Source organism: Dromaius novaehollandiae, chromosome 1 (assembly GCF_036370855.1).
Source record: "Dromaius novaehollandiae isolate bDroNov1 chromosome 1, bDroNov1.hap1, whole genome shotgun sequence".
Classification (NCBI taxonomy): Eukaryota; Metazoa; Chordata; class Aves; order Casuariiformes; family Dromaiidae; genus Dromaius; species Dromaius novaehollandiae.
The window spans coordinates 152,661,909-152,675,988 of NC_088098.1; the positions used below are offsets into that span (position 1 = coordinate 152,661,909).

Genomic DNA, 14,080 nt, shown 5'->3' on the forward strand with positions numbered 1-14,080 from the left:
AACTGGGCTCCAGTTCTTCCTCTAATGAACATTTAAATATGTTATATTGAGCATTCCCCAGTGCCTGTATCTCCATAGACCCTGCCGAGCTCCCTAACCAGCCAGCAACAGCATTATTTTTCTGTTGCTCTTCAAATAGTCATTTATGCCTAGGAACATGTAACAATTAAAAAAAAGAGGGATGTAAAGACACCTGTCCAAGAACACACAAAATTTGGGTTGGAGGCACTAGTGTGGGAGAAATAGTTAAAAGTCTCTTCAAGCAGAGGAGCAAATTGAGTCCAGACCTCCCACAATCCAACCTGAATTCCCTAATCACTGGCTAAAAGTGTGGCCATTATCAATAGCAGAACTTACATGTGAAGTGCAGATCTATTCATTCAGCACAGCCCAGACCAGGTAAAGCATGTCCGGAAGCACACGTTTAGGCACGCAAGGAACTCAGTGATGGAAATGTGGGTGTTAAGGAATGTAGGTACTTCTGGGGTGAAGGGGCAGGTGAGCAAGGTTTCTAGGGATCTAAATTTTAGACTTCAGCTTGCAGAGTGGCAGCTCTGCTAGACACCCACGTTCCTCTGAGGAGTTAAGTCTGGATGATCTAAAAGCAAGCATCTGCTTCTCACCTCAGAGTGCTCCCGAATCAAAGGTTCAGAGAGTGCCTGTTATTCTACACACTTTACACACACCCATCTCTAATTGCTCTTCTGTGATTAAGGAGAAGTGTTTCATCTGTATGTATGAAAAAGGGTGAAAACTTTAGATGAAAAACATTGTCAAGTTAAAGACAACTGTTTATGAACTTTCATCCGTTCTGCAAAAATGGACATGCCTATGCAGCTAAAAAAGGTCTGAATGTTACATTTGCTAAATTATCTAGCTAACGTCAGTAACGATAGGTAAAATACCACAGATAGCAGCTTTGCTTCTGTGTGTATTCCTGGAGAAACTGGACTGCTAGTACTACCTTTGCACTCGGCTTTGCAGGCATCTTTCTTTTTCATTCATGTTGGCTAAGCTAATATGGGTTTTGTAGCCTATGCAGCAATTGTACCATTTTTTTTTGTCCAATTCAGACATAGCCTTGGCAATTTTGCCATAGCAATGGCAAATAGAAGCACAGCTTCAGCAGTTTGTTAAAAGAAATGGAGAAAATGTCCATGATGTCAGGAACCAGGGAGCATCTCAAGTCTTTCTACTTAAGACATTCCAACAAACTTATTTTAAAAGAGATGAACAGAAAGTTCTAAAGGAGTAAAACAAATCCAAACATTTCCCTTTCACATTTTCTTTGCTTCTGTGTTTTAAAATTCCAGAAGAAATAGCCAGGCACATATACAAAAAGATACCTATTTTATGTGGTACACATATATATCACTCCAGCACTTTTCTTCTTGTTTTTTGTCACATATGCTGTTTTTTAAGCAATAACTTTGCCACTTCAGGGATGCTTGTATAATTAGGAAGGACTTACTGAATTAATAACCCAGAGTACTTTGAAAAGGTATTAAAATAACCTAAACCAGACACACACCCGGACTATACTGCAAGTGAGCAATGCATGAAATTGAGCTAGTCTACAACATTTTGGTGAAAGCAAAGGTTAACTTTCAAAGAAGACAGTAGGTCTACCAGGTATAAGCTCAGGACTTTCAGTCACAAACTCACACAGTGATGCTTTACACAGACTTCTTCACCATTACAAACCACAAGTTCAAAACCTGACTCATGTCTAGAACTTTGATTCGCTCAGTGTTACCAGCTTAGTCATTGCCAGCAGCTCTACATGAAATTGCTAATCCTGCGGTATCCTCAGCACAACTCCCTCCTATGGGAAAGCCCTGGCTAGTCAGCCTCGGGGAAAGGTAGGGTATTGTGATATTTCTCTTACCGTTGTGCTGCTTTGTTCTTCTTGCATTCCCATCTTAAGGACTGCATGAGTTGTTAGTCTTCCACACTTTCCTTTGTGTCTGTGTAAATTCAATGCTTGATGCTGAAGAGGCGGAGCTGATTTGTAAGTCAAGGGGCAGGTGTGAGTGAACCGAGCAACCCAACAGCCAAACTATTTGAAAAAGAAACCTTTAATGTCTCATCAGCTCAGCACTTGAAAAAGAGCCTTCATAACTTGCCTTGAAAACTGGAAAAACAGGGTGTCTAGCTATAATTTAAGACATTAATAACAAGAAGATATTGCTGTTCTCTGACATATTTTGACTTCTGCACAGCAAAATGCTATCCTAAACCCAGGTCTGATTATTAACATGTGAAACACTGCCAGTGACAGAGAAATGACAAAAAGGTTGATTTGTTTCTCATCCAGCAGGCAAAATTTAAACAGATTTTTGTGAAAAGGGCCCAGGCTAAATTTTTAGAGTGCATCTGAACAAGCTGTTCTTTCATTTTGTTGAACAGACCTACTGATGAGTATTTTGCCATGACAAGAAGTTTGTGAATACGACAGCTTTACAGGACTGACCATGGTCTTCAGAGGTATTCAGTGGCTACCAATAGCACCCGTAGAGAAACTGTACCCTCAGGTCTGGATACAATGACTAACAAATTAAGTTTCAGCAAAAAGAGTACTACAGTATTTTTCACCCACAACGAGCAAAGATACATTCTTTCAGTTTGGGTGTCTCCTTTCAGCATATGAAACCCAGCGAAGAAAGAGCAAATATGCTTTGCTACGAGGGAACACAGGGCAGTAAGAACCATCTTGAACTCCTACACTTTTATTTTTATTTCTCTGGTTCAGAAAAAGACTTTTAAGCATGTAGTCAAAGTTTAAGAACATGAGTAGTTTACTCACCTTCTGTGGGACTACTTGCATATGTTATGTGTGTGCTTATAAACTCGGCCACAGAAGTCATGATATATGGAAAACAGTCACGCATGTCTACATCCATCATGGAAATCTCGACAAGAAACCAGAAGTCAGAATGTATTTCAGATTCCCTACTGGACTTGTTACTTCTGCTGAAACAATCAACTTTTTGAGACTATTGCTTCATCTAGAAATTTTTTATGATGCTAGTAGATAGATGGGCAAATGCAAGCATCCTGCTCCTTACACCTCCAAAGCTGTCACATTAAGATAACAGTCTTTTCTTTTAATCTTTTTTTCATTACTGAATAATATACTTACAACAATCCTGCTTTGCTGCAGATTGTTTCCTGTTGTTTCTGCCAAATGTGAAATAGCTATAAAACTTGAAAAGGTTTTGATGCTGTCACAGCATGAAAAATTGCATCTACAAGGGAAAATTAAATATGAGCCTTAGCCTTTAATTGCTTTAATCTTACTTGGTAAGTGAACTTTTTTACCGCCACCCCCAACTCAAAGCTTCCAATTACATAACCTGAAGGGAAAAATATAGTTATGTATTTTAGACAGATATAAAGCCTTCATTAACAGAAGCAAAAAAGAGGAAGGGGAAGTAGATAATTCTCATGTCCAGACCAACTAAACAGCCACCAACTCCAACTAACAAGAGCAGTGCCTTTGGCTCAGCTTCATGAAATATGTAAAGTCATTTCTGTTAGAAGACAGTAAGGTTCCTGTTTTCAGCGCTATAATAAGGAAATCTGTCATCTTAGCAGACAAATTACTAGAAAATGGCTTAAATACTCCCAAGGGGACAGGGCCTTTGCTCCTTGCATGGGGAAATCTCATTGAACTCAGTGACAAATTTACTTGAGTGCAGAAGGAATATTAAGAAGTAATTCAAAGAAAAATTAAATTTTATACATTTCTCATATTATCAGAAAAAACATTAATGCTCCCTATAGTTATAGGCTCAGAGTTGTATGGGAGAAGGAGTAGAGAGAAGTATTTTGCCAGCAAAGGCACTGGGCAGGCACATTACTTATGACTAGTGCATCAAGAAGTGAGCAAGCTTCACAAACTTGCTCAAATTTTTGCCAGCATTTGACTGGCACCTCATCAACATACTCATTTTATAGAAAAGACAGTGATCATTTAACCACATCCTTCTGCCAGGAAGGTAAGGCTGCATCCTGCCATGGATCTGTCTGTACAGGCACTGACGGAAGAGGCGAAAGAGTAAATATTAGAAATCACTCTGTCATTTTGAGTGCATCTGCCTGTGTGTTGCCATACATATAAGGCCTGATATCTTAGGGCTCCATAGCACAAGAAGCAAATGCTCTGCCTCACACTGGAGTTTTGGCAAGCACCCATTTCTGCTGGAGGAAAGTATGCAATTGTAGTCTCACTAGACCGAGACATCAGACCTCAACTTTTCAGCTGCTCAGACCTCAATTGTTCAGCTTCCTGGGGATGGATCTGATATCCATTTACGACAAGGAGGGATGCAGTCTTGATGAAAAGAGAAACTGGTGGGATTTTGGTTTCTTTTAACCTGTGCTGTTTTTAACTCCTCTGAAGCGTGGAATTTAAAAGCTGTCTTGGTGGAAGCGACACGGGGGCAGGGGTGAGTGGAAAATCTATACAGTCATCAAACTACAACCAAATGTCTCATCGACATGTGGATGTGCCTTGAACCACATGCTGCATCCCCAAGGGCAGGTTCGGTACCTCTTCAAAGTGCTTCAGGCATTTCCCCGTACAGAGATGTCTGCATCAGAGGGATCTCTTTGTTTAGTTTGACTTCCACTTAAGGTAAATTAAAAGCAATTTTATACAAGGTCTGAGAGCCCTGTGCCACACAGCTACAGAAAAAAAACCTGTAGTTCACCCCCACAGTGGATCCTAGCTCAGTGTAAGGGTCACTAGGTGCTAGCCCCTTGGCTCACCTCTGCCATGGATGAAGAGTAGGAGGGAGGAATAGGGGAATCCACCAGCCCCAGCCTGACTCCAGTGTGCTGTGAGGACACGGACCTTGCCCCCCAAAGGGACAGAGTTCCCCTTCGGCTCCTGCCTGTCCCTGAGGCCAGTGGGGCAATGTCTGGATGGACTGGAGCACAGCACGACTGGCTGGCCAGCTGCAGCCAGGCGCTTGGCAGCTCGGGTGCTGTCTTGGACATCTGTGAAAACCTCTGCCTCCTTTCTTGGGCCAGGAAAGCATTTTTGGACAAGACTCTTTCCTTTCTCTTCTGTCAGCACAGCGCGTGTACCTCTGGACCTTGGATGAAAATCAGATACAGGCATGCATGTCCCATTCAAATAGCCACTAAAGTTATTAGAAAGTCTCCTATTGATTTCACTGGGAAGTGGAGAAAGCTCCTGCATATTTATTTATTTATTACCAGTGCTGTCATTTGGTCACCAGCTGAATTGTTTGCACCTTTCACATTCAATTAAATGCCACAAACCACTAGTGCAGGACTTTTCTCACAACCAGTTAGAAACCATGATACAAAACAACCCTGTCACATCAGAGAAGTTCTTCCTATACCATACTGGATTTGTATCTAGGTTGCCTTGTTGCTAGCCAATGCCATCTGTTATCTGTTTTGGTCTGCTTATGAGAAATGGTCATTTTTGAAAACTGAGAGCAAGGAAAGAACAATGGATTTTTCCTTTGTATTTTATGGCCCAAAGAAACAAACTGGATCTACATATGCACACAAAAATATGTCCCTCCAACTGGCAATTTGCTAGCACATGCTTTTTCTGTATGGAAAATTTGAAGAGATGAGGCTAATCATGCGGAAATACTTGAACGTAATGAAATAAATGTGCACCCCACAATGCCCGGATACTTCATTCTGCTTTTGTCCTCTCAGAGGGTGCTGACACTCACAGCTGGTGGTGGATTAAATGGTGACAGCTGAAATAGTTACTGCCCTCTGCTGCGCGCCCTGCCCCTCTCTTGGAAATTACTGTCCTGCTGCAGCCGGCACAACTGAACGCTTCATGAATTCGGTCTTGAACTGCCAAGGTTCACACAAACCTCAGTTCAGGCGATTTCACCAGCCCATAAACTCCTGCAGCTTGGAGGTGAGTTCACAGACCGTTCAGCCATGCCTGCTGCGCAGGTGGAAAACACTCAGAAAGAAACCGGGTGGCCTGCTGAAGGCGGTGCTGCTTCACTTGCTGCCGTGGAAGGGGCCAGTGAAGGCAGGGCAACCCAGGATCGCCCTCTCCTATTTTTGGAAATACAAAAATGTGTCTAACTCATTGACATCAGCTACCCACCAACAAAAGAAATGGCAAAATTTCAGGTGACAAAAAGAAAATACATCCCCAGCCTTTCCTTGGGGTTTTTTTGGGGTTGATTGGTTTGGTTTTTCTTTTTTTTTTTTTTTTTTTTTTTTTGCAACTGCACTTTAGGGACATTTTTAAAATGTGCTCGGCCCTGACTAACTCTGTTCCTTTGAGGTATATAGAAAGTTGTTTGTTGACTCCAATAGAAACAGACACTTTACTTTAGGATGGTAATTTCAAAGTCTTTTTTATTATAAACAGTAAATTTAGGTCCCGTGTTTGAGGAGGCAGTCTGTTTCATAGTTCCTAACTATAACAGGCCCTATCCAATTAGTTAAACAGATTCTGCCATTTTTGTGCTTCGATCTATTCTGTTCCTCATATTTTTGCAATTCCAGTTTTTCTCCACCAAGATGTGTGATCCAGAAGCCTTTTCATCCCCTTCTTTACAGTGACAGGAGCCAGTTTCTGTAAAATTCCAATCTATCAGCTATTAATAATCACATCTCTTCCACCTCCTGGTCCTTCTCCAGGTGGGGGAGTATGCATACAGTTGAGAAAGAAAAATGGGCCATGTCACAGAAATAAATTCTTCTAGTTTGGGCTGCTCTAAATATCTAATCCTGAACTATTAAATGCTTCTTTCTTACAATTAGAAGAAAAGCCCTGATATTCAATCAGCATATAATTTTGTTGTGCTTAACTGACACTTTAGTAGCTTTTCTTTGGGATATACCAGAAGGAAGAGGTGGATACACTGTCAGAATTTAAAGCACACTCAGTACTTGGCCATATGTTTTTGCTTTGATTCCTGGCCCGTTATACTGTTGAACAGAGGATAAAGACTGGCCTAACAGAACTTCATATACAATACAAACTCCAGGGCAGGTAGGAAAGAAAAGTGAATCTTTCCAATTTTCCTTCTTACCAAACAGCTGGCCTGAACTTAGATTCAGTTAAGTTTTGAAGTACCATGTCCTAGTCATAAAGCCCTAATGAATCAAAGGCTCATCAGCATAATCTCCAGGGGATGCCGATCCATCGGGTTTTGCTCAGCAGAGACAAAGGCTTAGTGAGACACTGAAGCTCATTTATCTTTATATGACCTGTTCCCTTAGTGAATCAAAATTCTCACTGAAGATTGGTTTGGAAGGGTTGGATCCTGCAGGCTTGAACTGAGGCTGATTTTGGCCTTTAAGATCTAAGGGGTCTCAGGTCTATCAACATTTCAGGATGCCATAAGTCTAGTCAAGTCAAGCATTAAAAACTTTTGTTGGTCCTCCCCCATCCCCAGTGGCCATGGACCATGCCCAACTAACATCCCCAAAACACAGTTCACTCTGAACACCTCTAGTATCAGACTAGCTGGCCAGACACCTGGAGAGTAGATTCAAGACCCTCCTAACCTCACGTGTGCAGTAGGTCAGGCAAGGGCCACCTCAGATACCACCAGAGGTCTCTTGGGAGGCAGGGGGTGGGGTAACATCAACCCCTTGGAAATTCTCCTATAAAATTGACAGAGCTCTGGGAGTCCCTTCCGCCACATACAACCTTACCAACCTTACCCTCCATAAAAGGAAGTGAGCAGAATTTGAGGCATCAAATCCAAAAAAAGCTCAGCTCTGCAGAAGTCAGTTTGAAAAAGAATAAATGCCAGAAACTCTATGAAATCCATGGGAGACTTTGCTATTGATTTTACAGTGCAGATGGTCAGACATTATGGTAATGTGGTAATATAAAACCTGTTGCTAGATGCATGGTGGATGATTCAGAGTTTAAGCATTATGCATTAACTTCACAGAATACCACTCTTGACAGTTCAAACCCAGCAATGGCTAGCATCAGATCAGCAGGATGTGGCCCTGACTCTGTCTCCATAGAGATTTGAAAATCCATTGGCAGAGCTTTAACTTCTTTGAAAGACAACAACAGATAACGCTTTAAAATAGTTTTCGTTTGTCATCTGTACTTCTGTTTCTAATGGACCCTTTAAATTTGAAAATAACGTCCCCTCTACTTTTGTTCTGATTTCCGTGGTGGGAAGAAACTGAAAGGTCTAAGCCACATCAAGTCAAAAGAAATGTGTGCAGTCCAAGCTAACATGGTTTGGGAAGCAGTGTTTGATCACTAATTGTTGCCAGAGAGCCAGCAAGAGTTGGGGACACCACTCTTGTGGGAGTTTTGCCATTGACTAAAGAGGCCCAGAATCTCAGTTTGTTTTTTATAGAATTGGATGGATGACAAATCAAACAAAAGAACAAGTTACTTAGCATCCATATAATATTTGGATGTCCTGATTTTCTGCAGTATGAAGATGGGTTTATCATTTTCCAGGAAGAGTGTGGCCAATGACTTTGCCAGCCCTGTGACTGTCAGCCTAGGTCAGTAACACTTGCAAAAAATAGACAGTCATGAATGTCACACTTCCATCCTTTTTCAGTAATATCTAAGCCTTTACAGTGACTTATCTCCTTGAAATACAAATGGCAAGAAAACGTCTTTGTTTCTGCTCTAACTACTCACTAGCCAGAACATTTCATACATTAGGAAGGAAGTGCTTTTCTCGCCAAGAGCTCCTGGTCCAGGAGCTGTTGGATAAAAAGGGACACCTGTTATCTTCTGGAGACATCAAGAAAAGAATACTGGGCCTTGAGGATCAGGAGGGCATCAGAAAGCATCAAAGGAGAGTTCAGAGAATGACCAGAGAGAGAAATGAGGTGCCTATAACACTAACGAATCAAAAGGCTGATATACATCAACTCCTCAGGAATGACTCATGCAGGGTGTGGTCATGCTGAAATCTCTTGGTTTATTCAGCTATAGGCAGTAGCTCGTGTTGCAATTTATCTACCTTTTTAACTGAGAAAAGCAGCAGCATAGATATGATCTGAAACTCAGTTCCATCTTAGCACAGTTAAAGGAAACAATTTTGTTGAGGATATTAGAGGGGAATTCCTCCTCTGATGACAACATGAGAAAAACATTATCTTAATATTAATCTTACCTTCAAAAGCTTATGCTGCTATTTTTTGAAAATTGAGACTTGGACCATCAGACTAGCAAGGCTATATAGGTTCAATTAGAGTCTGTACACTGCATCAAAATATTCCAGTCCTCCAAGAAATGTTGCTTTTACATGTAAAGTTGCCATCTTTCACATGAAGCCATTTTCAGAGGAATTCTAAACATCTTTATGGTACAATAACACATTCAGTCCAACATTTTCAGTGAGTTGATTTCCACTGCATACAATTCAGTACAATCTCTCGAAAATGAACATCTCATGATCTGACATGAAAAATTAAAGCATCACATGTTTTTGTCTCTGTGTAATAGATGAAAATTCCCCATTTATGGAAACAGTGTTCTGTAAAAGCTATCTATTTACTCCAAAAAAGTGTGCTGGCTTTTTCTGAGCACATTCTCATCTGAATTCTTTGTTGAGCTCAGACTGTATTATTATGAAAAACAGCACAACGTTGTTGTACCCTGAAAATAAAAATAGCTGGGCTAAGTTTTGATGACAGCTCAACCCTTGTCAGACATCTCCAGTGAAGCTGGAGTTACAGTAGCTTACCTGAGGACAAAACTGTTCCCACTGAGCAGTGTGGAGCCAAATTGGCTGCTGATGAAAATAGCATATCTCCTTCACATCCTCATTTTTCTTTCCTTTCCTTTCCTTTCATTTCAAAATTAATTTCTTATTGGTGTTGCTCTTCAGTAGAGGATGTTTAAGCTTTGGTTTCCTTTGATTTTCTACATCTTAGACATTTACGACAGAAAAGACAAAGAACTGAGTAATCCTGCTCATAGTCATGGGGTCTGACACTACTTTGAACAAGTACCTTAATTTCCTTTTAAAATTTGTGATCTCCCATGATTTTTCTCCTAGAGATGTGAGACATTTCTGCCATTTGTGCAAAACATTTCAAGATCTATCCTTCAAAACTGCAGTGTAAAATATTATCTCCCTCCTCTTTTGTAGGGGAGCGGCAATCGTAGCCATAGGCCTATCCATTCCAATGAACAGCAGCTGGAGGTACCTTCCTTGTAGCTTTATATAGAGAGATTTTGGGTGGTACCCCAAGCCAGCATCAATCACTAAGATCCTTGGTGCCGTTACACTAGATGAGTATCTCACCCTTCATCCCATGGGACACAGAACTGAAATGCTCTCCAGTGCCCCTGCCTGTAAAACCTGAAGAGCCAGGGACTGCAAAAATGAAAATACATTTTGTCTTTGGTATACAAATGTCTAGCTGCCTTTTTTCTAATCCACTGTATCAACACAGTAGTCATGGCAGCAGCAGCTGAAAATAACTAGCTCAGTACCAGTGACAGTCTTTCATAGCCATGCAAGGCTCGTGCAGGCCACTTTGCTATTGGAGTAAGTTTTGCAGCTCTGGCTGAGCACTCTGCTTCCGCAGAGGCGGCAGAGATGGGCATTTCAAAACTATTCTGGTAGCATGTACCAGAGCATACCACACTGGTTGGAGTGGGTGTATGATATTACTGTGACCCAGACACCCTGTACCACTGCAACCTGCAGCCAGCTTTCCTCTTTGGGTCTCAGTCCTACAGCACTCTTTCACAGCTAGATTGCGGAAGCATGGAAAATAAAAAGCAGCATGCCACAAACATGTATTCACATGTATATGCAGTTAGCCTCAGCACTACTGATGCTGTGATATCTTACAGTGTCAGTCTTTATTTCAAATCTATAGCAACAGTACAAAATGTACAGGCAAATTAGTTTGCAATGCTAACATAAAAACCAAAACAGCAAAACCCCTGTCCATCAGAGAAATATGTATATTCCACTCAAATAAAAAGATCTGCTGGGCCGAACATTTCCACTAGAGCTTATTAACTGATCAGAACATCAGCACTTTTCATAATAAATATGTCTAAAACACATTCAATGTGAGGAAATTTTAGCTTTTAATCAAAGATGCCACCAGGAATTCTATACTTTCTAGCATTTACAGAAAAAAAAAAAAAAAAAAAAAAGCAGTTCTTTGGTTTTAATGCCAGGAGCAAAGAAACTCACTGAACAGTAGATCTTGTTCAAACAAAACCTAAAAAAGACAAGATTTCCAGTAACAGCCTTCAGTGACTGCCTGGTGACAGACCTGCTCCTGCATCAGACCCAAACCAGCTTTTGGAAAAGAGAGCAAATGCGCTCAACACGGGCATACCTTGTGCAGAAGGAATAGCCACCACCGCGATCCAGAGAAGAGGTCTGCTTGTGGGTACAGGGCTCGGGAAAACCACGTTGCCAGGTTTCACAGGTGCGGAGGGTCAGGCACAGCCAGCAGTTGTGTCCTCTTCTTGCAGCCCTTGTCATGAATGTCCACAGCTCTATCCCAGTGCACTCAAACACAGGAAAAACCCTCAGCTGTCAGTCCTGCGCTCACTTTGCAGTCTCAGAGGACTTCCCGAGAACTTTTCCTTTCCTGTTTGCTTTCTACTGTGAAAGTTTTGAAAACTCCAGTGAATAGCAGAGGGGCTTGCTCTCTGTGGAAAATCACCTACCCCACCTAGAGGTGGACCGCAGGATCAAGAAAAGCCAAGCAATCTTATGCAGGGCTATCATCTCTTAAATAATTTTCTTTTCCGACTTCTGTTGAATTTAGATTTTACTCATTAATAAGAAAAAAAATATTTTATCAGCTTTATCATAGAGGAGGGGAGTCAAGCCCTGGGATGTGGAGCAGAAGAACATTTCTGGAGCGGTCTCAGGAACAGAACAAACGAGCTGGAATTTCTCTGATTGAACTAGTTTCTTATCAAAGCCAAACCATTCTGCCTGAATACCTTGATTTGGAGGGAATTTGGAGGGACTCCATATAGGTTTCAATATGAACCCTGCCTCATTCACTGTGACACACACCACTTCATTTGGCTTCTAAAAAATTCTAAAGGAAAAACTTCAATATTGTTCATATTGAAAATATGTCATAACTACCTTTCTGAAATATTGATTTCTTTTTTTCCAAAGCAGAGCAGAAATATAACATTTATATTTTCTAAAGACTGCAAATTCTGACTATCAGCTAGCTCTGCTTGAGGGAATGCCAGTATTTTTGCAAAGATGGTGTTCCCTAAAATCAGGAAATGTGAAATAACCTACCTAGAGAGCATTATTTAGCACTGAAGTGAAAATTAATTATAATAAAATTGCAAATGGCTTGCATGCTACTAATACAGTCCACTCAGAGGTCATAAAGAAGAAACACATCAGCATTATAACTACTTCTGTGAGCATCCAATATCTAGTATGAGAAGCTGACAGTGCTTGGTAGATCATTGAAAAATATTTCTCAAAGGAGAACTTGAAGCAATGTTGGGATGCAGGATTCATAAAGTCTGAATTCTAGTATATCCAGTTCTTACTATAAAATAACTTCTCAGATGACCTGACTGTCACCATGCTGTTGTGCAAAAACATGCATCAAAAATAAGGGCGCATTTGTTCTTATCAAACATCTATCAAATCCCATGTTGTGAATCAGCATTAAATTGTAATAGGGCATATTTTTATTTTATTAAAAAGGATATTCAATTCAGTGGTTCCAGTTTTCAAGGACTGACCACAGAGATACTTTGCAAGTGGCTTCCTTCTTATTTGTAGAGAAGAAAAGCTTATGGCTGGCATCATGACCACACAGACAAAACATGGCTAAGACTGGCTGCCCTTCCAAAGGGGTTGTTTACCTTAGTAACAGGTGAATCATTCCTGAATTTAGTTCCCTGCTGAGATGAGTTAAGATGAGAGACAAAGATGAAGGTGGGAATAGCTGCACAGGGCAGGTTAACTGAAAATGATGGAATAAGCTAGGAATGAGCTTGCTTCCATACAAACCACAGGATACATCTGTTCCTGAGAAGAAACAAAGACAGCAGGAACATGAAAGACAGAACAGGATATGAAGCAGAAGGCAGAAGGAGAATAATAGTTTTTTATGCCATTTTTCTGTGGAAACAAGGCTCGTGATCAATTTATAGGTATTTGAGATTGTGTCCTCTCCTAATAACTTTTGAATCTACTGGCCAACAAAGATATGTCCTCAGAAATCTGTAACAATAAGCAGCTGGATAAAGAGGGTTGTCCCCAGTTAGTCACCCATGTTTGGGGAAAGCACAATGTGAACACATCTAATGAGAAATCAGAAAATCCACATGGAGATAGACCTCACACATTCTCCAACCACCCAAAAAGCATGCATCTTCTTAGACCACACAAGTTAGTCAGCCCACAGGACACAAATCTGTAGGAAATCAGGATTCATTAGTTCCAGTACTTGTGGAGCAACATGTTTCTCTGAGGATGGTTTATCACATCATGGGTCTGAGAGGTGCCAGAGGATTTTATGTTTTGTATCTTCAACCTAAATTAGGTTATTTTTCAATCTTCTGTTTCTCCCAGCCTTCTAAGAAAAGAACAATCAAAAACTTCCACCAAAATCTGTTTAGCAGCTCTGCAGATCTCAGGATGAAATCACAATGCAGTACGAGTGTCCAAGGTCCTGCCTCAGAGAAAAACCCCTCACATGGGCTAGAAGCCCACATCCCACCAGGACCCACAGCAGGCCCGTCGGGGCTGCTGAGGATGTGCTGCCTCCAGTGAAGAACTGAGCAAAAAAGAGTAGCTCATCTTTTAGCTGTTCCAGCCAGCAGTTGGAAAAGGGCAAAGTAAGCATGAAAGAAAAAGAAGAGCTAAATTGTCAAAGGGCCTCCCAAAAGAGAGTGTTTTTCAAAGTTGTCCAATTGGCACCAGGCATCAGGCTGAAAGGACTAAGTCCCCCTTTCAGCCCCCATCACATACATGTGTGACCACCTTCCCTCCCTAGCAAATCTGAAAGTCTCACTGTGAGTACCGAGCTGGAATGCGGGGATTTGCAAGCATCAGTGCCAGAATAAGTATACTTGGCCACAGGGAAGGAAAGGAGG

The 14,080-nt window shown here is 41.2% G+C and overlaps 1 protein-coding gene across 5 annotated transcripts in view; it reads right to left on the bottom strand.

Annotated features, from left to right (window-relative positions):
* EDAR (ectodysplasin A receptor) overlaps positions 1–11,571 on the bottom strand; it is a 74,570-nt gene extending 62,999 nt beyond the window's left edge. For 2 of the 5 annotated variants that reach the window (XM_026097007.2, XM_026097004.2), the window contains exon 1: positions 1,889–2,006. In XM_026097007.2, the coding sequence (XP_025952792.2) occupies positions 1,889–1,921 (33 nt within the window). In that variant the 5' untranslated portion in view covers positions 1,922–2,006. Of the gene's footprint in view, positions 1–1,888; positions 2,007–11,325 lie in introns of those variants that run through there. The other 3 variants (XM_026097005.2, XM_026097008.2, XM_026097009.2) reach the window with 3 other exon arrangements.
* Between the last annotated feature and the right edge of the window lie 2,509 nt (positions 11,572–14,080).